Raw genomic sequence first — 23,555 nt, 5'->3', positions numbered from 1 at the left:
GTGTGGCTATAGGTACCCGCATGGGCCCCAGTTATGCCTGTCTCTTTATGGGGTATGTGGAACATTCCACATTCCAGTCCTACTCTGGCCCCCTCCCACAAGTCTTTCTCCGGTACATCGATGACTGCTTCGGTGCAGCTTCATGCTCTCGTCTGGACCTGGAAAAATTTATTAATTTTGCTTCCAATTTCCACCCCTCCATCATTTTCACGTGGTCCACCACTGACACTTCCCTTCCCTTCCTTGACCTCTCAGTCTCAATTTCTGGTGATAGACTGTCCACCAATATTCATTACAAGCCTACTGACTCCCACAGCTACCTCGACTACAGCTCCTTACACCCCGCTTCCTGTAAGGACTCCGCCCATTCTCTCAGATCCTTCGCCTCCATCGCATCCGTTCTGATGATGCCACTTTCAAAAATTGTTCCTCTGACATGTCTTCCTTCTTCCTTAACTGAGGTTTTCCACCCACGGTGGTTGACAGGGCCCTCAACCGTTTTCAGCCGCGCATCCGCCCTCACACCTTCCTCTCCCTCCCAAAACCATGATAGGGTCCCCCTTGTCCTCACTTATCACCCCACCAGCCACTGCATTCAAAGGATCATCCTCCGCCATTTCCGCCAACTCCAGCATGATGCCACCACCACATCTTCCCTTCACACCACCCCCCCGGCGGCATTCCACAGGGCTTGTTCCCTCTGGGACACCCTGGTCCACTCCTCCATCACCTCCTATACCCCAAACCCCTCCCATGGCACCTCCCCATGCATACGCAAAATATGCAACACCTGCCCCTTCACGTCCTCTCTCCACACCGTCAAAGGGCCCAAACACTCCTTTCAAGTGAAGCAGCATTTCACTTGCACTTCCCTCAATTTAGTCTACTGCATTTGCTGCTCCCAATGTGGTTTCTTCTACATTGGAGAGTACAAATGCTTTGCGGAACATCTTCAGTCTGTCCGCAAGCATGACCCAGACCTCCCTGACACTTGCCATTTCAACACCCCACCCTGCTTTCATGCCCACTTGTCCGTCCTTGGCCTGCAGCATTGTTCCAGTGAAGCTCAACGCAAACAGGAGGAACAACAGCTCATCTTCCGACTAGGCACTTCACAGCCTTCCGGACTGAATATTGAATTCAACAATTTTAGATCATGAACTCTCCCCTCCATCCCCACCCACTTTCCGATCCCTCTTTTTTCCAATAATTTATATAGATTTTTCTTTTCCCACCTATTTCCATTATTTTTAAATGTATTTCCATCCATTGTTTTATCTCTACCTTTTAGCTTATTTCAATCCCTCCCCCCCACCCCACTAGGGCTATCTGTACCTTGCTTGTCCTGCTTTCTACCCTTAATGATCACATTCCTTAGATAATATCGTCACCTTCAACACCTCTTTGTCCTTTTGTCTGTGACATTTTTTGGTTATCTCCACCTATCACTGACCCTCTCTCCAGCTCTACCTCTCCCACCCCCTTAAACCAGCTTATATTGCAGCTCTCTTCTATTTTTACTTAGTTCTGTTGAAGAGTCATACGGACTCGAAACGTTATCTGTGTTCCTCTCTGCTGATGCTGCCAGACCTGCTGGGTTTTTCCAGGTATTTTTATTTTTATTTTTGGTTTGGATTTCCAGCATCCGCAGGTTTTTGCTTTTATCCTCAGGTTCCAGTCTGCAGGACAGGCGCGCGGACACGGGAGCCCCGCCCCCATCCATTGTTCCCCTTCCCCCTCCTCGAGCCAAGGTTTCCAGGCAACCGGCTGACGGCTCCGGCCAGAGCGAGAAACCGCTCAGAAAACTCGGCAGAGGGGAAGGTGCGCATGTGCGGGGGAGAGCCCGCTCCTCTTCCCGTCATGCTGAGGAACTGACCAATGGAACGAATTGGAGGACCGGAAGGACTATGGTCCTCCAGCCAATCAGAGCGCGGACTTTGTGTGACTGAAGATTGAGCTTCACACAGACTAAAACTTCCTCCTGTGTCCAACATCTGTGAGTAAAACACTTTCTTTTCTCCCCCTTTCCATTTCTTTTCTCATTCTGCGGGGAAATTGTTGACTTGCATGAACTGAAGGGAAAGGAAGTGAATCCAGGGAGGGTGCAGACTCTGGAAAGGTTGGCCCAGGTCTCTCTCTCTCTCTCTCTCTCTTAAAGACATTGACATCCTTTGCTCCCTCAGCTTGACACATTTATTTGTCTGGCTAAAAGGATGGTCTCTTTCCTAATGTTCATAATTAAAGGGGTGGTTTCCCCAGGAGACGGCTGACATTTAAGGTGTCAATTTTAGGGTGATTAACTGTCCTGTATTTTAAAGGATTTCTCTTTATTTTGTATTTTTGCCCATATTTTTAGGACAGCCTGTGGGAAACTGATCCCTGAATCTCCAGGCTGAGTTTGAATGATTCGAGTGGGACGGCAAGTGAGTGAGTCGTCCAGCAGAGAGATGATGATGTTGTGATTGAACAAGAACCGTTGTAAGTTTTACTTGATTTTAAATCCCACCGCTCCCACTATTATTGTCTCAAGACCCCTCCTCCCCAGCGCCTCTCATATTGAAACGCAAACACCCCCAACTTGCTTCACGGTCACAAGCATCTCACGCCCACCCATGCCTCCCCCCGGTTGAAGTGTCCCTTATTTTATTTCATGAGAGTCCTGCCCCCTGGACAATACAGTATAAGAGGACAAAGATATGTCTAATGTTGTGATTGGGGTGGTTTGATGTGGCAGATGATGTGTGCCAGGTGGACCAAATCCACAAGGGAAACTTGACCACGCTTTCACAACAGTTTTGCAACTTGTATTTATTACAGGAAGATGAGTGCACTGAATTCAGAAACAAGGAGTCCACTAAGACCTTTAGAGATATTAAACATGAAATTAAAATATTTATTAACAAAAGGAAAGATAAAATTACAATGACTTAATACTATAACAAATCCTCAAATTCCTAATTGACCTAACTCCAAATTACACACCCTCTTTAAGGCAACAATCCAAAATAGATTTTAAATTTAAAAAATAAGTCAGCAGGTTACCACAGTACCCACTTGACAGAGGAATTCCAAAAGCTTGTCTTCAACTTTAGTTTCTGGACACAGTAGACTTATGCACAAATGGGTGGAAGCTTCCCGAAGGCTGTTTCACACACTCCTGTTAGATCTTACATGGCCGCCCAACATAGCCTTTCATTCTCCTTTATATATGTTTCTCTCTCTTTAATATGTAAATTCCATTGTTCCATAGGTCTTTGGATCTTTACTTTTGCCGTACCATAACAATCTTTCATGTTGCCAATATTATCAGTAACCTTTGGGAAAAATGAACACAATGCTTAGCCTTGCTCATCTGGCTAGTTGTAAAAATCCTAACATCCCTTTGAAATCCAAACAACCCCTTACTTCATTAGAAATGCAAATTCCCTCACACCTTACATGCTAGGACTCCATTGATGTTTACTCATTAGCATTTCAAGTACATTTCTACACCTAACTTCTTTTGATAATTTCAAGCTTGCAGTTTCCCTGACTCCAAATGTAGTTAAATCACACAGAGAGAATCATCCATGCTCACACTCATAAACCTACTTGACAATAAACCAGAATAATATTATGAAAATTATTATACTTCTGTAACAGGGGAAACTTTAGATATATTATTGATAGTTTTGTCATAAAGTTCATTTGTTATCCTTCTAATCTTGGAGGACAGTACTGTAGCTACTTAATATATTTCCAATGATGGAGTAATTCTGACACAGAAGGAGTCCATTTGACAACTCGAGTCCATACCAACTCTCTATAGAGCGATCCAGTCAATCCCATTCCCCTTCTATACCTCTCTTGCCCTGCATGTTCATTTCCTTCAAGTGTCAATTCAATTTCATTTAGAAATTATTGATAAAGTTCATCCCCACAGCACCACATATCTCTAATCATGTAATAGGCCACTGTGTGTTAGACACATTTTTAGTGCAATAATGTTGGGTGTATCTTAGGTGCTGCAGAGTGAGAATGGAGTGAGAGTGTGTGGGATGGAGATTTACTGCTTTTGGGGAATGAGAGAGGAAAGAATGTTCCACAGAAATTGGAATTGTCTGTTCTGAATTTCTAACCTGTACTGACAATAATGACTTTTGAAAACTCCTTTAGCAGGATATTAGAAGGGGAGGATTTGCTGACAGAAATCTCAAACCAAACATCACATCAAGATCTGACAGACTCACTCGACTCATCGGGACCTGAAATGATCAGCCTTTGAATCTGGAAGGAGAAATGTTTGTCTGTTATGTCTGCTTTAAAAGGTTTTAAACATCAGTGTGACTGGAAAAGCACCGAGACACACACACTCGAGTGAGAGACTGACTGTGGGAACAACTTTAACCAGTTACGCAGCTTGAGAAAAACATCACCATTCACAGTGGGGAGAGACTGTACACGTGTTCTGTGTGAGCACGAGGCTTCAACTGATCGTAGAACCTGGAGAGACACAAGGACACGCAAACCATGGAGAAACCGTGGAAATGTGGAGACTGTGGGAAGAGATTCAAATACCCATCTGCGTTGGAAATTCATTGGCGCAGTCACACCGGGGAGAGGCCATTCACCTGCCCTGAGTGTGGGAAGGGGTTCACTCGGTCATCTCATCTGCAGACACACCAGCGAGTTCACACCAGGGAGAGGCCATTCACCTGCCCTGAGTGTGGGCAGGGATTCAGTAAGTTATTCAGCCTGCAAACACACCAGCGAGTTCACACTGGGGAGAGACCGTTCACTTGCCCTGACTGTGGGAAGGGATTCAGTCAGTTATTCAGCCTGCAATCACACCAGCGAGTTCACACTGGGGAGAGACCGTTCACCTGTTCTGAGTGTGGGAAGGGATTCAGTAATTCGTCCCACCTGCGGAGACACCAGCGAGTTCACACTGGGGAGAAACCGTTCACCTGCTCGGAGTGTGGGAAGGGATTTAGTGAATCATCCCTCCTGCTGGTGCACAAGCGAGTTCACACCGGGGAGAGGCCGTTCACCTGCTCTGAGTGTGGGAAGGGATTCACTCGGTCATCCTACCTGCTGACACACCAGCGAGTTCACACTGGGGACTGGCTCGTCTGTTCTGAATGCGGGAAGAGATTCACTCGATCATGCGACCTGCTAGCACACCAGCGGGTTCACACTGGGGAGAGGCCGTTCATCTGTTACGTGTGTGGTAAGGGATTCCCTCAGCCATCCACGCTGCAGACACACAAGCGAGTTCACACTGGGGAGAGGCCGTTCACCTGCCCTGAGTGTGGGAAGGGATTCACTCGGTCATCTGATCTGCTGACACACCAGCGAGTTCACACCGGGGAGAAGCCATTCACCTGCTCTGAGTGTGGGAAGGGATTCACCCAGTCATCCCATCTGCTGACACACCAGCGAGTTCACACCGGGGAGAAGCCATTCACCTGCTCTGAGTGTGGGAAGGGATTCAGTGATCAATCCACCCAGCTGAGACACCAGCGAATTCACACCAGGGAGAGGCCGTTTACCTGCTCTGAGTGTGGGAAGGGATTTACCTGTTCATCCGAGCTGCTGAGACACCATGACAGTCACACCGATTAGAGACCTTTTAGATGCTCTGACTGTGGCTTTTGATTGTGTGAATTGAGGTTAAGTATGTACGGATGGACATCATGTATTGGATCATTACTTGAGCACATGTAAGGAGACACTTACTGACATAGAGTGGAGTCAAGTCAGGAGGTATATACCTGTAATGTTTCACTCGGTGAATAAATCTATACCAAGTAAAGATTAGCTCCAGTTTCTTCCTTCGCCATCAGGCTGTCAACATTATAACGTGGTAACAGATAATGCTTGTCTAATGGTGAATGTTGGTAACTAGAGGAAAATAAAATATTAAACAGAGCAGCTTTTGTGAGAAATGGCTGAAAGCAAGTGGAAATTGTCAGTGTCTGATTACCCGCTGATGTTCTCGGAGTCTGAGCCATACGACCAATGGAAGAATGAAGTGGATATGTGGACTCGGGTTACGTCCCTACCAAGGAGGAAACAAGGTCTGGTCTTAGCGTTGTCACTTCCCAACAAAAGTAAATTCAAAAAGCCAAGTATTTAGTGAGCTTGATGCCTGTCAGTTGGATACTGAAGGAGGTTTGGATCTTCTATTTGGGTTCACTGATGAGATTTACAAGAAAGATGATCTATTGGATGCCTATGAAGCATAGATGGACTCTGACAGGTTTCAAGTGAGGGTGAGAGTATCTTTAGCAGATCTGGATATCACAACAAAAGACAGGATTGGAACAGCACTAATAGGTGAATGACCCCTGGAATGACCAGGGAATGATTAACAGGTGTTTCAGGTCTGACTCAAAATATCATTATGTGATGAACTGCCCAAAGTGGAAAATGAGGGTCTTCGAAGTGACACATGATACAGAGATTTCTGAGGCTGAAGGTGATGATGATGATCACTCTGAAGGAATTGTACTAGTCACAAGGAGATTTGATCCAGTGATGATTGTGTTTGTCACAGACTCATTCAACTGTGCTGTGTTAGACAGTAGCTGCACCTCGACAGTATGTGGATTAGATTGGTGAAAATGTTACCCAAATTCACCTCATAGTGAGGATCAACACAAGGTTAAGGAGTATGAAAGTTCTACTTGTTTGGGTTTCGTGATGTCAACACATTGAAGTCACTAAAAAGAGTGGGGATTTTTGCAAAATAGCTGGAGTCAGTCACTTTATCAGGACTGGTGAGATACCCTTACTGTTGAGTAAACCTTCCACAAAAAAGGCACAAATGCAACTGGACTTGGAGCAAGATAAGGCAATTGTTTTTGGAAAGTCAGTGGATCTGCAGTTTGCTCAGTCAGGACATTATCGTCTCCCCTTAACAATACCTGATGTTTCTAATCAGAGTCTTTGAGAAGGATTAATAGTATCAATGATAAGAATCAGAGTAAAAAAAAACAAATTATTTTAAAGCTAAACAGACAATTCTCACCCTTCCTGTCAAAGATAACAAATCCTGCTAAAAGATGCAGGGGTGGTTGGTGAAGAGTATACGAGGGTCATAGAGGAGATTAGAGCAAAGTGTGAAATGTGTAAAAATAGGGGAGGATGCTGTCACATCCTATTGTAAACCTTCCCTTGGCACGTGACTTTAACCAGGGAGTCGCCATGGATCTAAAGGGATGGGACAAAGACAGAAATATTTTCATTCTACACTTTATAGACATGGTAACCGATTTAGTCTTTCTCCAATAATACATGGCAAGGACAAAAGAGAGATTATAGACCAAGTCATGGGGAAATGGATAGGGACTGAACCTGGAGCACCAGCTAAATTTCTGACTGATAATGGAGGGGAAATTTGCTAATGACGCGTTGAGAGACGTGTGTGAAAACGTGAACATTATGGTCATGAACACCGCAGCTGAAAGTCCTTTCAGCAATGGACTCTGTGAAAGGAATCACGCTGTGATCGATGAAATGCTGCAAGAAATCTTAGCTGATCAGCCAAACTGCAAGTTGACAACTGCACTGACACGGACGATTCATGTAAATAATTCACTTCAGATGGTTGGAGGGTATAGTTCCTAACAAATGGCCTGTAAGAGAAATCCCAAATTACCCTCTGTGCTGGGCGATAGCCCTCCTGCTTTAGAAGGGACTACAATTAGTTCCATTTTTCGTCAGCAATTTTCAGATTGTTTCATGAAAAAAAGTACTCGAACTAAGAAATTACTGGGGATCCGAGAAGAGGGATGTCTTACAATGTAATAATGCTTTGTATAAAGTAAGGAAAATTGTATTTTTGCCTCTTGGATTTGTTTTGAAATATCATTTGTGCCGATTGTTACATTCCCGGTCAGGACCGTTAACATTTAAAGGGAAATTTGAACACCCAGTGATAACTGAAAGAATTACACCACAAGATTCCACGTTTTCAAACAAAAACAACCTTTACTGTATAAAAAAACAAAAGAATATTAAAAACCAGCACTATGAACTGAACACTATAGTTTATGCTCTGAACCCAGTTCTACGTTTTAACTTCTCCCCACGAGTTCCCTTATACTTAACGATATCTTGAAGGTTCATTCACTTCTGTTCCTGGGAACATCCCAAAGGTTTGTTAAAGGTGTGCCCATTCAGATCCAGTTTTATTTCATTCCTTTCCAGCAATGTCGACAGCTTCTTCATTCTGGACTTTCATCTTTATTCAAGCTTTTGAATCTTCCACGTCGCTCACAAAACCTACTTCATTCTGATCATGTTGGGGTTTTAAATTTACTTTTTTGTGAACTGTCCATTTGCCTGAACTTTCATTCATTCACAGGATGTGGGCTTCACTGGCCGGGCCAGCATTTATTGCCCATCCCAACCTGCTACTCCTATATCTTGTTCTGCCTCAGCACTGGCAGCTACATGTAATTCAGTGTTAGGGGTCATTAACCCTTCAGGGTTACTTTGGGGTCTTAGTCCCTTCTGTGGTGGACTTTTATCTTGAAATGCTTCAGGCACTTTTCCTGACAGCTTTTTACTCTCAGAAACATCTTCTGAACTGTGAACACAGCCCCAGTAAGTGGAAAAACAATATCACCCGCTCAATAATTCCCCAATATAAAATCTACATCTATAATCAGTAATTTAGAAACAACACCAACAATAACAGAGCCTTTTACTAATGCATAGTTTAAGTTCACGCTACACGATGGGATAGTAACACACTCCTCATCAATACCCCGTACCAATACATTTTTATTCAGTTAGGTTTTTGAAGAAAAGTCTAAATATTTAGCACTGAGCTAAACCAGCATCTCACAGGATAATAATCTTTCAGGCTCTTTCTGGAAGTGACTTTCCCTTCAAATAGAAATCCTTCATAATCCCTCATGTCTCTATTTACACCCATGGTAAATACATTAGAAGGTATTGCTTTCTCACAAGCTTCCCTCTTTGGTACAACCTTCTCTGGAGAAACACCAGCCACTTTCACCAATGCCACTGGTTTAGTTTTTAATTTCCAATAAGCTATATTTAAATGTCCAACTCTATGACAGTGAAAACATGTTGGTCTTTCTGATTCAGTAATATGCTCAACATGCTTTTTTTTTAATCACCCTGGGGAGAATCTCTTTTTTCATTCCTACTGTCCTCACCACAAGTTCTGTTCATTCTCTTATGACCCACCTTTCCAAGCTGTGGTTTGCTGCCTGCCAGGTATCTGTGGGTTAAATCATTGCCATCACCTAAAACAGCAGCTTCCCTTATATTAAAAACCTTACGGGTCCTGCAGATATGCCCTGATAGCTCATGAAATGTGGTTTTTAAATTCTTCCATGAATACGATTTCCCTCACATTGTCAAAATTCTGTTAGAACCATAGAGCACTACAGCACAGAAAAACAGGCCATTCGGCCCTTCTAGTCTGTGCCAAAATATTATTCTGCTAGTCCCATTGACCTGCATCCAGTCCATAACCCTCCAGACCTCTCCCTTCCATGTATCTATCCAATTTATTCTTAAAATTTAAGAGTGAGCCCGCATTTACCACGTCAGATGGTAGCTCGTTCCACACACCGTGAGTGCAGAAGTTCCCCCTAATGTTCCCCCTAAACCTTTCCCCTTTCACCCTAAAGCCATGTCCTCTCGTGTATATCTCTCCTAATCTAAGTGGAAAGAGCCTACTCGCATTTACTCTGTCTATACCCCTCATAATTTTGTAAACTTCTATCAAATCTCCCCTCATTCTTCTATGCTCCAAGGAATAAAGTCCTAACCTGTTTAATCTTTCCCTGTAACTCAACTCCTTAAGACCCGGCAACATCCTAGTATATCATTTCTGCACTCTTTCAATCTTACTGATATCGTTCCTGTAGTTAGGCTAGAACTGCACACAATATTCCAAAGTTGGCCTCACCAATGTCTTATACAACCTCACCATAACATCCCAACTCCTATACTCAATACTTTGATTTATGAAGGCCAGTATGCCAAAAGCTTTCTTTACAACCTTGTCTACCTGTGATGCCACTTTCAGGGAATTATGTATCTGAACTTCCTGATCCCTCTGTTCCTCCGCACTCCTCAGTGCCCTACCATTTACTGTGTATGTCCTACCTTGGTTTGTCCTTCCAAAATGAAACACCTCACACTTTTCTGCATTAAATTCCATCTGCCATTTTCTGGCCCATTGGTCCAGACCCCTCTGCAAGCTTTGAAAGCCTTCCTCGCTGTCCACAACGCCTCCAATCTTAGTGTCATCAGCAAACTTGCTGATCCAATTTACCACATTATCATCCAGATCATTGATATAGACAACAAACAACAATGGTCCCAGCACAGATCCTTGAGGCACACCACTAGTCACAGGCCTCCAGTCTGAGAATCAATCATCCACTACCACTCTCGGTCTTCTCCCACACAGCCAATTTCAAATCCAGTTTACAACCTCTCCATGGATACCAAGTGTCTGAACCTTCTGAACTAACCTCCCATGTGCGACCTCGTCAAAGGCCTTACTAAAGTTCATGTAGACAATATCCACAGCCTTTCCTTCATCTACTTTCTTGGTAACCTCCTCGAAAAACTCTACAAGGTTCATTAAACACGACCTACCACGCACAAAGCCATGCTGACTATCCTTAATCAGCCCTTGGCTGTCCAAATAATTGTATATCTGATCTCTCAGAACACCTTCCAATAATTTACCTACTACTGACATCAGGCTCATTGGCCTGTAATCACCTGGTTTACTTTTGGAGCCTTTTCTAAACAACAGAACAACAATTTTCTTTGCTTGAAACCACCTGTCAGACAACAGCAGGAAGAAGCCCTCTGTCCCTCCCAATTCACCAAGTGTCAGAATGAACATGGTTCAATCCTGGATGTGATTAACAGCAGCAATAACAGCAGAACCCAACCTCTGTAATCATTTGTGAATTCGCTGGTGTCTCAGCCAGCTGGATAACCAAGTGAATCCCTTCCCAAACAGTGCAGGTGAACGGTCTCTCTCCCAGTGTGAACTCACTGGTGCTTCCCCAGGGTGGATAATTCACTAAATTCCTTCCCATACAAAGAGCAGCTGAATGGCCTCTCCCCACTGTGAATTCGTTGGTGTGTCTGCAGGCTGCATAACCAAGTGAATCCCTTCCCACACTGACTGCAGGTGAACGGCTTCTCCTCAGTGTGAACTTGCTCATGTTTCAGCAGTTTGCCTGAATGTCTGAATCCCTTCCCACATTGATAGCAGGTGAACGGCCTCTTCCCGGTGTGAACTTGCTGGTGTGTCTGCAGTTGGGATTACTGAGCGAATCCCTTCCCACGCTCAGAGCAGATGTACGGCCTCTCTCCAGTGTGAACTGGCTCGTGTCAGTGCAAGGTGGATGAATCACTGAAACTCTTCCCACACGCAGAGCAGGTAAATGGCCTCTCCAGTCTGAACTCGCTGGTGTGTATGCAGGTTGCCTGAACGACTGAACCTCTTCCCACACTCAGAGCAAGTGAACGGCCTCTCCCCGCTGTGAACTCGCTGGTGAGCGTGCAGTGTGGATGAATTACTGAATCCCTTCCCACATGTTGAGCAGGTGAATGGCCTCTCTCCAGTGTGACTACATCGATGAATCTCCAGCGCAGATGGAAATTTGAATCCATTCCCACAGTCCCCACATTTCCATGGTTTCTCCATGATGTGGGTGTCCTGACTCACCAGGTTCGGTGATCAGTTGAAGCCTCGTCTTCATACAGAACACAGATTCCTGTTGTGAATGGTGCAATGTTTTCTCAGGCTGTGTAACTGGTTAAATCTCACCAGAGTCAGTGCACTGGAAACACTCTCACTCGTGTGTGTGTGTCCCGGTGCTTTTCCAGTCACATTGATGTTCACAATGATTTGATGCAGGCAGAACAAACATGTCTCCCTCTAGATTCAAAGGCCGATGACACTCATGTCCCAGTGAATCAAGTGGTTCTGTCAGATCTTGATGTGATGTTTGGTTTTCTGTCTGAAAATCCTCCTCTTCTAATATCCTGCAAAAGATGTTTACAAAAGTCATCACTGTCAGTACAGGATAGAAATACACAGACATTTCTAGTTTCTATGAAACATTCTTTCCTCTCTCGTTCCCCAAAAGGTGTAAATCTCCATCCCACATGTTCTCCCTCCTTTCTCATTCTGCTGTACCAAATATACACCCTTCAAATTCCCTTGAAGGTGATGATTCATGCTGATAAACAGATCCATGCTCACCACTTCCTGTCCAGGATATAAAGACCTGAAAATCTTCATGCAGGCAGTAGACTGAATACATACATATACGTATAGATTCTGGACTAAAAATGTGTTGAATACACAGTGCTATATTAGTTGATCAGAGATTCATGAACAATGTCAGTAAGGACTTTATTAATGTAATGAGCAGCCACGAAAACAAGCTGGCTGCCGAAGAGGATGGTGGAATTGGAGATGTTCGATGATTTCAAAAGGAAATTGGATGGGCACGTGAAGGAAATAAACTTGCAAGGTCACGGGGATATAGAACAGGAATGTGAGTAATGGGATTGCTCGACAGAGAGTACTCAAGTTGCTGAATGGATTCCTTCTGTGCCATAATGACAGTATGACTGGAAATGAATAATGTAGCCACAGAACTATATCACAAGACTAGAAATAATAATAAATATCCTTCACTACAGAGCCATAAATAATATAATATGTAGCACATAACAACACTGGACATATCTCTGTCCTATATTAATTTACTGTCTCCTTAAATGTCAGCCATCTCCTGGGGAAACCACCCCTTTAGTAGTGAACATTAGGAAAGAGACCGTCCTTTTAGCCAGACAAATAAATGTGTCACAAAAACAAAAAATGCTGGAAAAGCTCAGCAAGTCTAACAGCATCTGTGGAGAGAAAGACAGAGTTAACATTTTGAGTCTGTATGATTGTTCTTCAGAGCTAAAGAGAAGTAAAAATGTGGTGAAATTTATGCTGTTTAAGGGGAGTGGAGCAGACAAAGCTGGATTGAAGACCAGCGACAGGTGGAGGCAAAGGAGAGATTGACAGAGATATCATGGACAAAAGGGCAAAGGGGTGTTAATGGTGATGGTACTGGCCAAAGGAGGTGCTGATGGTGACATTAAGGATAGAAAGAAGAATGAGATAACAGTTGGACAAGGGTAAGCACTCTGTAAAGAACAACATGAGCAAGTGACAGATTGCCCTGGGGGTGAGGAGGGCAGGGGGGTTGGGGACATTGGTGGGAAAAAAGATTGAAAATAGGATAAGGTGGGGGTAAAACGATGAATAGAGATTTAAATAAATAAAAATAAGTGGATAAAAAATTTAAATTAAAATGAATATTGAAAAATGGGGATCACAAAGGGGTGGGGATGGAGGAGAGAGTTCATGGTCTGAAGTTGAACTCAATGTTAAGTCCGGAAGGCTGCAAAGTGCCTAATCGGAAAATGAGGTGCTGTTCATCCAGCTGGCGTTGGGCTTCACTGGAACATTGCAGCAGGCCAAGGACAGACATGTGGGCATGAGAGCAGGGTGGGGTGCAGTTAAATAAATGTGTCAAGTTAAGGGAGCAAAGGATGTCAATGTCTTTAAGAGAGAGAGAGAGACCTGGGCCAACCTTTCCAGAGTCTGCACCCTCCCTGGATTCACTTCCTTTCCCTTCAGTTCCTGCAAGTCAACAATTTCCCCCCAGAATGAGAAAAGAAATGGAAATGGGGAGAAAATAAAGTGTTTTACTCACAGATGTTGGACACAGGAGGAAGTTTTAGTCTGTGTGAAGCTCAGTCTCCATTCACACAAAGCCCGCGCTCTGATTGGCTGGAGGACCAGATTCCTTACGGTCCTCCAACTCTGCCCATTGGTCAGTCGCTCAGCATGACGGGAATGAGGCGGGCTCTCCCCCGCATGTGCGCAGCTTCCCCTCTCCCGAGTTTTCCGAGCGGCTTCTCGATCTGGCCGGAGCCGTCAGCCGGTTGCCTGGAAACCTTGGGTCGAGGAGGTGGAGGGGGTTGGGGAAACAATGGGTGGGGGCGGGGCTCCCGTGTCCGCGCGCCTGGCCTGCAGACTGGAACCCGAGGACGTCACCGCGGAGCAGAGTGATTCCTATTGGCTGATTCAGGCAGGGTTTCATTGTGGACGTCAACTTGCTGTATGTCAGCAACAAATCTGTTTCTCTCATGTTCCTTTTGGGCTTAAATTAAAACCTGATGATCTTAATCCTGAAGTTTATTTTTTAAACTTTTTAAAGAAAATCATGCTTTGCTTTCTGATAATTCTAAGTTGTGCATAATCAAGAATGAACATCAAGCTGCCTGTTAGTAAAATAGGACAAAACAAAAACAGAATTACCTGGAAAAACTCAGCAGGTCTGGCAGCATCGGCGGAGAAGAAAAGAGTTGACGTTTCGAGTCCTCATGACCCTTCCACAGAACTGATTTTTCTTTACAATGTGAGGGGTGAAATATAAGCTGATTTAAGGTGGGGGGGGTGGAGGAGAAGTGGAGGGGGGGGTGTTGTAGGGACAAGCAAGCAGTGATAGGAGCAGATCATCAAAAGATGTCACAGACAAAAGAACACAGGTGTTGAAGATGGTGATATTATCTAAACGAATGTGCTAATTAAGAATGGATGGTAGGGCACTCAAGGTATAGCTCTAGTGAGGGTGGGGGGCATAAAAGATTTAAAAATAATGGAAATAGGTGGGAAAAGAAAAATCTATATAAATTATTGGAAAAAAAAACAAAAGGAAGGGGGAAAAAACAGAAAGGGGTTGGGGATGGAGAAGGGAGCTCAAGACCTAAAGTTGTTGAATTCAATATTCAGTCCGGAAGGCTGTAAAGTGCCTAGTCGGAAGATGAGGTGCTGTTCCTCCAGTTTGCGTTGGGCTTCACTGGAACAATGCAGCAGGCCAAGGACAGACATGCGGGCAAGAGAGCAGGGTGGAGTGTTAAAATGGCAAGCGACAGGGAGGTTTGGGTCATTCTTGCGGACAGACCGCAGGTGTTCTGCAAAGCAGTCGCCCAGTTTACGCTTGGTCTCTCCAATGTAGAGGAGACCGCATTGGGAGCAACGAATACAGTAGATTAAGTTGGGGGAAATGCAAGTAAAATGCTGCTTCACTGAAAGGAGTGTTTGGGCCCTTGGATGGTGAGGAGAGAGGAAGTGAAGGGGCAGGTGTTACATCTTTTGCGTGGGCATGGGGAGGTGCCATAGGTGGGGGTTGAGTAGGGGGTGATGGAGAAGTGGACCAGGGTGTCTCGGAGGGAACGATCCCTATGGAATGCCGACGGGGGGTGAAGGGAAGATGTGTTTGGTGGTGGCATCATGCTGGAGTTGGCGGAAACGGCGGAGGATGATCCTTTGAATGCGGAGGCTGGTGGGGTGATAAGTGAGGACAAGGGGGACCCTATCATGTTTCTGGGAGGGAGGAGACAGCTGATCATTTGGACAATGAGCTTCAGAGTAAAACTTCCTCCTGTGTCCAACATCTGTGAGTCAAACACTTTCTTTTTCTCCCCCTTTTCATTTCATTTCTCATTCTGGGGGCAAATTGTTGACTTGCAGGAACTGAAGGGAAAGGAAGTGAATCCAGGGACGGTGCAGATTCTGGAAAAGTTGGCCCAGGTCTCTCTCTCTCTCTCTTAAAGACATTGACATCCTTTGTTCCCTCAGATTGACACATTTATTTCTCTGGCTAAAAGGATGGTACCTTTCCTAATGTTCACCATTAAAGGGGTGGTTTCCCCATGAGATGGCTGACATTTAAGGGGACAATATCAGGGTGTTTAACTGTCCTGTATTTTAAGGGATTGCTCCTTATTTTATCTTTTGTCCCGTATTTCTAGGACAGTCTGTGGGAAACTGATCCCGGGAGTCTTCAGCGTGAGTTTGAGTGATTTGAGTGAGATGGCAAGTGAGCAAGTCAGCCAGCAGAGGGATGATGATGCTCTGACTGGACAAGATAAGATGTAAGTTTTAGTTGATTTTAAACCCACCCCTCCCACTATGACTGCATCAGGACCCCTCCTACCCATCACCTCTCTCATATTAAAACCCAGCTCCCCCTCAACTTGCTCGCATGGTCACAAGCATCCCACCCCCACGCATGCCTCCAGCCCCATGTCTGAAGGGTCCCTTATTTTATTTCATAAGAATTCTGTCCCCTGAAGAACACAGTACTCGGTGGTAAAGATATGTCTAATGTTGTGATAGGGATGTTAAGACGTGGTGGATGATGTGTGCCAGGCGGACCAAATCCACAAGAGAAACTTGGCCACGCTATCACAACAGTTTTGCAATTTCTATTTATTATGAGAAGATGTGTGCACTGAATTCAGAAACAAGGAGTCCACTAAGACCTTTAGAGATTTTAAAAATGTAATTAAAATATTTATTAACAGAATAAAAGATTTCAAACACATACCTAAGACTACAATTGCTTAATACTGTAACAAATCCTAAAATTCCTAATAAAACTGACTTTAAATTACACACCCTCTTTAATGCAACAATCCAAAATAGATTTTAAATTTAAAAAACATTCAGCATGTTACCACAGTACACACTTGACAGTGGACTTCCAAAAGCTCCAACTTTAGTCACTGGACAAGGTCGACTTATGCACAAATGGGTGGAGGCTTCCTGAAGGCTGTTTCACACACCCCTGCTAGATTTTACATGCCCCCCTCCAACATAACCTTTCATTCTCCTTTATATATGTTTCTCTCTTTAATATGTAAATTCCATTGTTCCATAGGTCTTTGGAACTTTACCTTTCCAATACTATAAACATTTTTCATGTTGCCAATATTGTCAGTCACCTTTGGGAAAAATAAACACACTGGTTAGCCTTGCTTATCTGGCTCGTTGTAAAAAGCCTAACGTCCCTTTGAAATCCAAACAACCCTTCACTTATCTAAAAATGCAAATTCCCTTCACACCTTACATGCTAAGATCACATCGATGTTTATAAATTAGCATTTTGAGTACATTCCTACACCTAACATCTTTTGATAATTTCAATCTTGCAGTCTCCATGACTCCAAATGTCATTAAATCACACAGAAAGAACCATCCACACTCACACCCATAAATCTACTTGACAATAATCCAGAATAATAGTGTGAAAATGATCATACTTTCATAATGGGGGACACTTTAGATATATTATTTATAGTTTTGTCCTAAAGTTCATTTGTTATCCTTCTAGTCTTATGGGGCAGTACTGTAGCTACCTAATATATTTCCAGTGATAGATTCATTATGACACAGAAGGAGTCCATTTAACAACTCAAGTCCACACTGACTGTCTGTAGAGTGATCCAGTCCGTTCCAGTCCCATTTCCTTCAAGTGTCAATTCAATTTCATTCTGAAATTGTTGATTGTCTCTGGAACCACCACCCTCATCGGCAGTGGGTTCCAGGTCATCACCACGGGCTGTTGAAATAAAGTTCTTCCCCACTGCACCATGTATCTCTTATCATGTAATGGAGAACTGTGTATTATACACATTTTTAGTGCGATACTATTGGGAGTATATTAGATACAGCAGAGTGAGAATGGAGTGAGAGTGTGTGGCATGGAGATTTACTGCTTTTGGGGAATGAGAGAGGAAAGAATATTCGTTAGAAATTAGAATTGTCTGTTCTGAATTTCTATCCTGTACTGACAGTAATGACTTTTGTAAACTTCTTTAGCAGGATATTAGAAGGGGAGAATTTGCAGCCAGAAATCTTAAACCAAACATCACGTCAAGATTTGACATACTCAGTTGACTCATCGGGACCTGAATATGATCAGCCTTTGAATCTAGAAGGAGAAATGTTTGTCTGTTCTGTCTGCTTCAAAAGGTTTTAAGCATCATTGTGACTGGAAAGCACCAAGACACACATACCCGAGTGAGAGTGTTCCAGTGCACTGACTGTGGAAAGAGCTTTAACCAGTTACTCAGCTTGAGAAAAACATCACACCATTCACAGCGGCGAGAGACCGTACACGTGTTCTGTGTGAGGACGAGGCTTCAACCGAGCAGAGAACCTAGAGAGACAAGCACACCATGGAGAAACCGTGGAAATGTGGGGACTGCGGGAAGGGATTCAAAACCCCGTCTGTGTTGGAAGCTCATCGGCGCAGTCACACCGGGGACAGGCCATTCACCTGCTCTGAGTGTGGGAAGGGATTCACTCAGTCACCTCACCTGCAGACACACCAGCGAGTTCACACTGGGGAGAGACCGTTCACCTGCCCTGAGTCTGGGAATGGATTCAGTCATTTATCCAGCCCGCAGTCACACCAGCGAATTCACAGTGGGGAGAGACCGTTTACATGTTCTGAATGTGGGAAGGAATTCAGGAATACATCCCACCTGCTGATGCACAAGCGAGTTCACAGCGGGGAGAGGCCATTCACCTGCTCTGAGTGTGGGAAGGGATTCGCTCGGTCATTCTACCTGCTGACACAACAGCGAGCTCACACCGGGGACTGGCTCGTCTGTTCTGAATGTGGGAAGAGATTCACTCGGTCTTACGACCTGCAGACACACCAGCGAGTTCACACTGGGGAGAGGCCGTTCATCTGTTACGTGTGTGGGAAGGGATTTCCTCCGGTCATCCACCCTGCAGACACACCAGCGACTTCACACGGGGGAGAGGCCATTCACCTGTTCTGAGCGTAGGTAGGGATTCACTCGGTCATCTGACCAGCTGAAACACCAGCAAATTCATACTAGGGAGAGGTCGTTCACCTGCTCGGAGTGTGGGAAGGGATTCACTCGGTCGTCCACCCTGCAGAAACACCAACGAGTTCACACCGGGGCGAAGCCACTCACCTGCTCCAAGTGTGGGAAGCGATTCAGTGATCGATTCTCCCTGCTGAGACACCAGTGAATTCACACAAGGGAGAGGCCATTCACCTGCTCTGAGTGTGGGAAGGGATTCACCTGTTCATCTGAGCTGCTGAGACACCATAACAGTCACACTGATTAGAGACCTTTTAGATGCTCTGACTGTGGCTTTCGATTGTGTGAATTGAGGTTAAGTACATACAGGTGGACATCATGGATTGGATAGTTACTTGAGCACATATAAAGAGACCCTTACTGACAGAGTGGAGTGGAGTCAGGAGGTATATACCCATAATGTTTCACTCAGTGAATAAATCTATACCAAGTAAAGATTGGCTCCAGTTTCTTTCTTCACCATCAGGCTGTTAGGATTGTAAAATGGTAACAGAAAATGCATGTTTCATGGTGAAGGCTGGAAACTAAAGGAAAATTAAATTTCATACAGAAACTTACAACCTGAGAGCTTTTGTGAGAAATGGCTGAAAGCAAGTGGGACTTGTTGTTACTCACAGATTAAAAGGGACAGTAGCAATGTGGATAAAAAATTGGCTGAAAAGTAGGAAGCAGAGAGCAATGGTCAGTGGATGTTTTTCAGGCTGGAGTGAGGTTTGTAGTGGAGTTCCCCAGGGGTCGGTATTGGGGCCCTTACTTTTCCTGATATATATTAATGATCTAGATCTTGGTGTGCAGGGGACAATTTCAAAGTTTGCAGATGATATGAAGCTTGGGGGTGTTGTGAACTGTGCAGAGGACATAGACAAGTTTACGGAGTGGGCAGATAGGCGGCAGATGAAGTTCAGTGTGGAGAAGTGTGAGGTGCTGCATTTTGATAGGAAGAATATGGACAAACATTGCATAATAAGGGGTGAAATTTTGAAGGGGGTGCAGCAGCAGGAAGACTTAAGTATATGTGCATAGATCATTGAAGGTAGCAGGACAGGTGGAGAGAGTAGTTAATAAAGCATGTAGTATCCTGGGCTTTATTAATAGGGACATAGGGTACAAGGGCAGGAAGGTTATGTTGAATTTATATAAGACACTCGTTAGACCTCTGCTGGACTATTGTGTACAGTCCTGGGCTCCACACTATATGATGGATGTGAGTACATTGGAGAGAGTGCAGAAGAGGTTTACAAGAATGGTTCCAGGAATGAGAAATTTCAGCTATGAAGATAGATTGGAGAGGTTAGGTCTGTTCTCCTTGGAGAGAAGGCAGCTGAGAGGAGATTTGATAGAGGTGTTCAAAATCGTGAGGGGGCTGGACAGAGTAGTTAGGGAGAAGCTGGTCCCACTCGTAAAATGATCAAGAAAGAGAGGGCACAGATTTAAAGTGATTTGCAAAAGAAGCAAATGTGATATGGGAAAAAGCTTTTTTACACAATGAGTGGGTCGAGTCTGGAATTCACTGCCTGGAAGTTGGTGGAGACATGTTCAATCGAGGCATTCAAGAGGGCATTAGATGACTATTTGAATAGAAACAATGTGCAGGGGTCCGGAGAAAAGGCAGGGCAATGGCACTAGGTCATAATGCTCATTTGGAAAGCCAGTACAGACATGAAGGGCCAAATGGCTTCCTTCTGAGCTGTTAAGATTTTGTGTAGCGAGCTTGATCAGAGAGCTAACATCAGGAGCTGAACTTCAGGCTAACGGCCTAAAATCCGATCTATCAGCTTTCAACAGTTGCTTTGTGAGAATCAGCCCTGTCTTACCTGTTCACTGACCTGTGAGCCAGTCTTGTACCTGACCTGTGAGCCAGGCAGTGCTGAGCTGTTGTGGAGTTAGGGGCTTTATGCACAGCTTGTGGTGGGAGTCCAAACAGTCTAATGCAGTGTTCTGTCATGCTGCATGGTGTGGAATACCAGGGCTGCACCGTCTAGCCAGCCTCTATCCAATTACCTTTGCAATATAATGTTGAGTTAGCTTTCTGAACACATTTCTTGAGAGTGGTGACTGGTTTAGTTGATGGAGAGAGTTGTGAATGCTTGTATGTTTAGATATGACTGTGTTTTTGTGTAGATTATGGGTTTTAATAGTCTATGGAGTGTTTGATCAGTGAGAGTTGGTTACCTCACATAACACTCCTGATAACACCATGTACTCCCTGTCAAGGCGACCTGATTGTTGCTCGCAGGCCTGTCCAATACCTGGGTTCCAGAGATGTGGTTTTAATGTTGAGTCTGGAGGTACCACCCGTGTTTCTGGATTGTGAGAGCAGCTCGAGATAAGTGGCAGTGTGATATTGAGTGGGGAGCAGGAGAAACTTCAGCCTAAAGTGCCCAGTGGAGGCAGGTTCAGCCATGGCCTTCAAACGGGAATTGTATCAGCACCTGAAGAGAAAACATTGTCAGGGCTATGGGGAAAGGGCTGGAGATTGGGATGAGCTGAGTTACTCTTGCAGAGAGCTGACATGGACACAATGGGGAGAATAGTCTCTTCTCTGTGCTGTAACCATCCCATAATTCTGTGATTCACCATAGCCTCCTCTTGAGGGGCCCACCATCACAGGTACTAATCTTCAGCCAATTTCATTCACTCAAATACCATCAAAAACAACTGAAGGTACTGGACACAGGAAAGGCTATGGGCCATCACTAGATACAGGGGAGGTACCGGATGACTGGAGAAATGCAAGCGTAGTTCCATTGTTTAAAAAGGGATCAAAGGAAATGCCAAACAATTATAGGCCAGTTAGTCTTACATCGGTGGTGGGCAAATTAGTAGAATCAATCCTGAGAGATAGGATTAACTGTCATGTGGAAAGGCATGGACTAGTCAGGGATGGTCAACATGGATTTGTTAAAGGAAGGTCTTGCCTCACAAAGTTGATTGAATTCTCTGAGGAAGTGACAAGAAGGGTTGATGAAGATAGTGCGGTGTATGTTGTGTACATTGATTTTAGAAAGGCATTTGACAAAGTCCCACATGGCAGATTGGTCAGGAAAGTAAAAGCCCATGGGATTCAGGGTAATGTGGCAAGCTGGATAAAAGGTTGGCTTTGTAACAGGAAACAAAGGGTAATGGTCAATGGGTGCCCTTGCGAATGGAAAGTTGTCTCAAGTGGTATTCCACAAGGCTCAGTGTTGGGACCCTTGCTGTTTGTGTTATATATTAAAGATTTGGACATGATCATGGGGGGCACGATTGGGAAATTTGCAGATGGCACAAAGATTGGCCGAGTAGTGGATAGTGTAGAGGATAGCCATAATCTCCAAAACGATATAGATGGGTTGGTGGAGTGGGTAGTAAAGTGGCAGATGGATTTTAACGTAGAGAAGTGTGAGGTCATACATTTAGGGAGGTCAAATTACACAACAGAGATTACACAATAAATGGGAATTTACTAAGAGGGGTAGATGAAGTGAGAAATCTTGGCATACAAGTACACAGGTCCCTGAAGGCAGCAGTTCAAGTAGACAAGGTTGTAAAGATGGCATATGGAATGCTCTCCTTCATTGGCAGAGAATTAGATTATAAGAGTAAGGATATAATGTTGGAATTGTATAAAACACTGGTGAGGCCACAACTGGAGTATTGTGTGCAGTTCTGGTCACCACATTACAGGAAGGACGTAATAGCTCTGGAGAGAGTGCAGAGGAGGTTTACAAGAATGTTGCCAGGGTTAGAAAAGTGTAGCTATGAGGAGAGATTGGATAGGTTGGGGTTATTTTCCTTGGAACAAAGAAGGCTGAGAGGTGACTTGATTGAGGTGTACAAAGTTATGAGGGGAATAGATAGAGTGTTCAGGATCAAATTGTTTCCCTTGGTGGAGAATTCTAGAACCAGGAGACATAGATTCAAGATAGGTGGCAGACGGTGTAGGTGGGACATGAGGAAGAACTTTTTTACACAGAGGGTAGTGGGTGTCTGGAATTCACTGCCCACGTTGGTGGTAGAGGCAGAAACTCAACCCTTTAAAAAGTACCTGGATCTGCCCCTTAAGTGCTGTAAGCTGCAGGGCTATGGGCCGGGTGCAGGAAGGTGGGATTAGACAGGGCACCTGGGTGTCCTCGGGCTGGCATGGACAAGATGAGTCTGATTACCCGCCGATGTTCTCGGAGTCTAAGCCACACGACCAGTGGAAGAATGAAGTGTATATGTGGACGCGGGTTACGTCCCTACCAAGGAGGAAACAAGGTCTGGTCTTGGCATTGTCACCTCCCAACAAAAGTAAAATCAGAAGCAAAGTATTTAGTGAGCTGGATGCCTGTCAGTTGGATACTGACAAAGGTTTGGACCTTCTATTCGGGTTCTTTGATGAGATTTACAAGAAAAATGATCTATTGGATGCCTATGAAGCATAGTTGGACTTTGACGGGTTTTGAACCAGGGTGAAAACATCTGGATATCACAACAAAAAACAGGATTGGAACAGCATTAATAGGTGAATGAACCCCAGGAATTGCCAAGGAACAATTAACAGGTGTTTCCGGTCTGGCTCAAAATATCATTATGTGATGAACTGCCCAAAGTGGAAAATCAGGATCTTCGAAGTGACACGATAGAGAATTCTGAGGCTGAAGATGATGATGATGATCACTCTGAAGGAATTGTACTAGTCACAAGGAGCTTTGGTCCAGTGATGAGTATGTGCTGTGTTAGACAGTGGCTGTTCCTCGTCAGCATGTGGATTAGATTGGTGAAAATGTTACCCAGATTCACCTCGTACTGAGGATTGACAC

The 23,555-nt window shown here is 44.4% G+C and overlaps 1 protein-coding gene and 1 pseudogene across 1 annotated transcript; both read left to right on the top strand.

The window, feature by feature from the left end:
• The first annotated feature begins 1,945 nt into the window (after window positions 1–1,945).
• Window positions 1,946–7,807, top strand: LOC121273767 (zinc finger protein 239-like). Its single transcript, XM_041180933.1, has 3 exons — window positions 1,946–1,996; window positions 2,357–2,478; window positions 4,156–7,807. Exon 3 carries the CDS (start codon window positions 4,510–4,512, stop codon window positions 5,602–5,604), a length of 1,095 nt encoding a protein of 364 aa, XP_041036867.1. The 5' UTR covers window positions 1,946–1,996; window positions 2,357–2,478; window positions 4,156–4,509; the 3' UTR covers window positions 5,605–7,807.
• Window positions 7,808–14,056: 6,249 nt separating this feature from the next.
• On the top strand, window positions 14,057–19,151 carry LOC121273773 (annotated as a pseudogene).
• The last annotated feature ends 4,404 nt before the right edge of the window (window positions 19,152–23,555 follow it).

The sequence above is a fragment of the Carcharodon carcharias genome, assembly GCF_017639515.1.
Source record: "Carcharodon carcharias isolate sCarCar2 chromosome 27 unlocalized genomic scaffold, sCarCar2.pri SUPER_27_unloc_1, whole genome shotgun sequence".
Taxonomy (NCBI): Eukaryota; Metazoa; Chordata; class Chondrichthyes; order Lamniformes; family Lamnidae; genus Carcharodon; species Carcharodon carcharias.
Note: the sequence above shows the minus strand (reverse complement) of the source record. Positions and strands in the feature narration are given on the sequence as shown.

What these genes read in the sequence shown, in the direction of transcription:
- LOC121273767 (XM_041180933.1), top strand. Translation starts at nt 4,510, where the DNA reads ATGGAGAAACCGTGGAAATGTGGAGACTGTGGGAAGAGATTCAAATAC.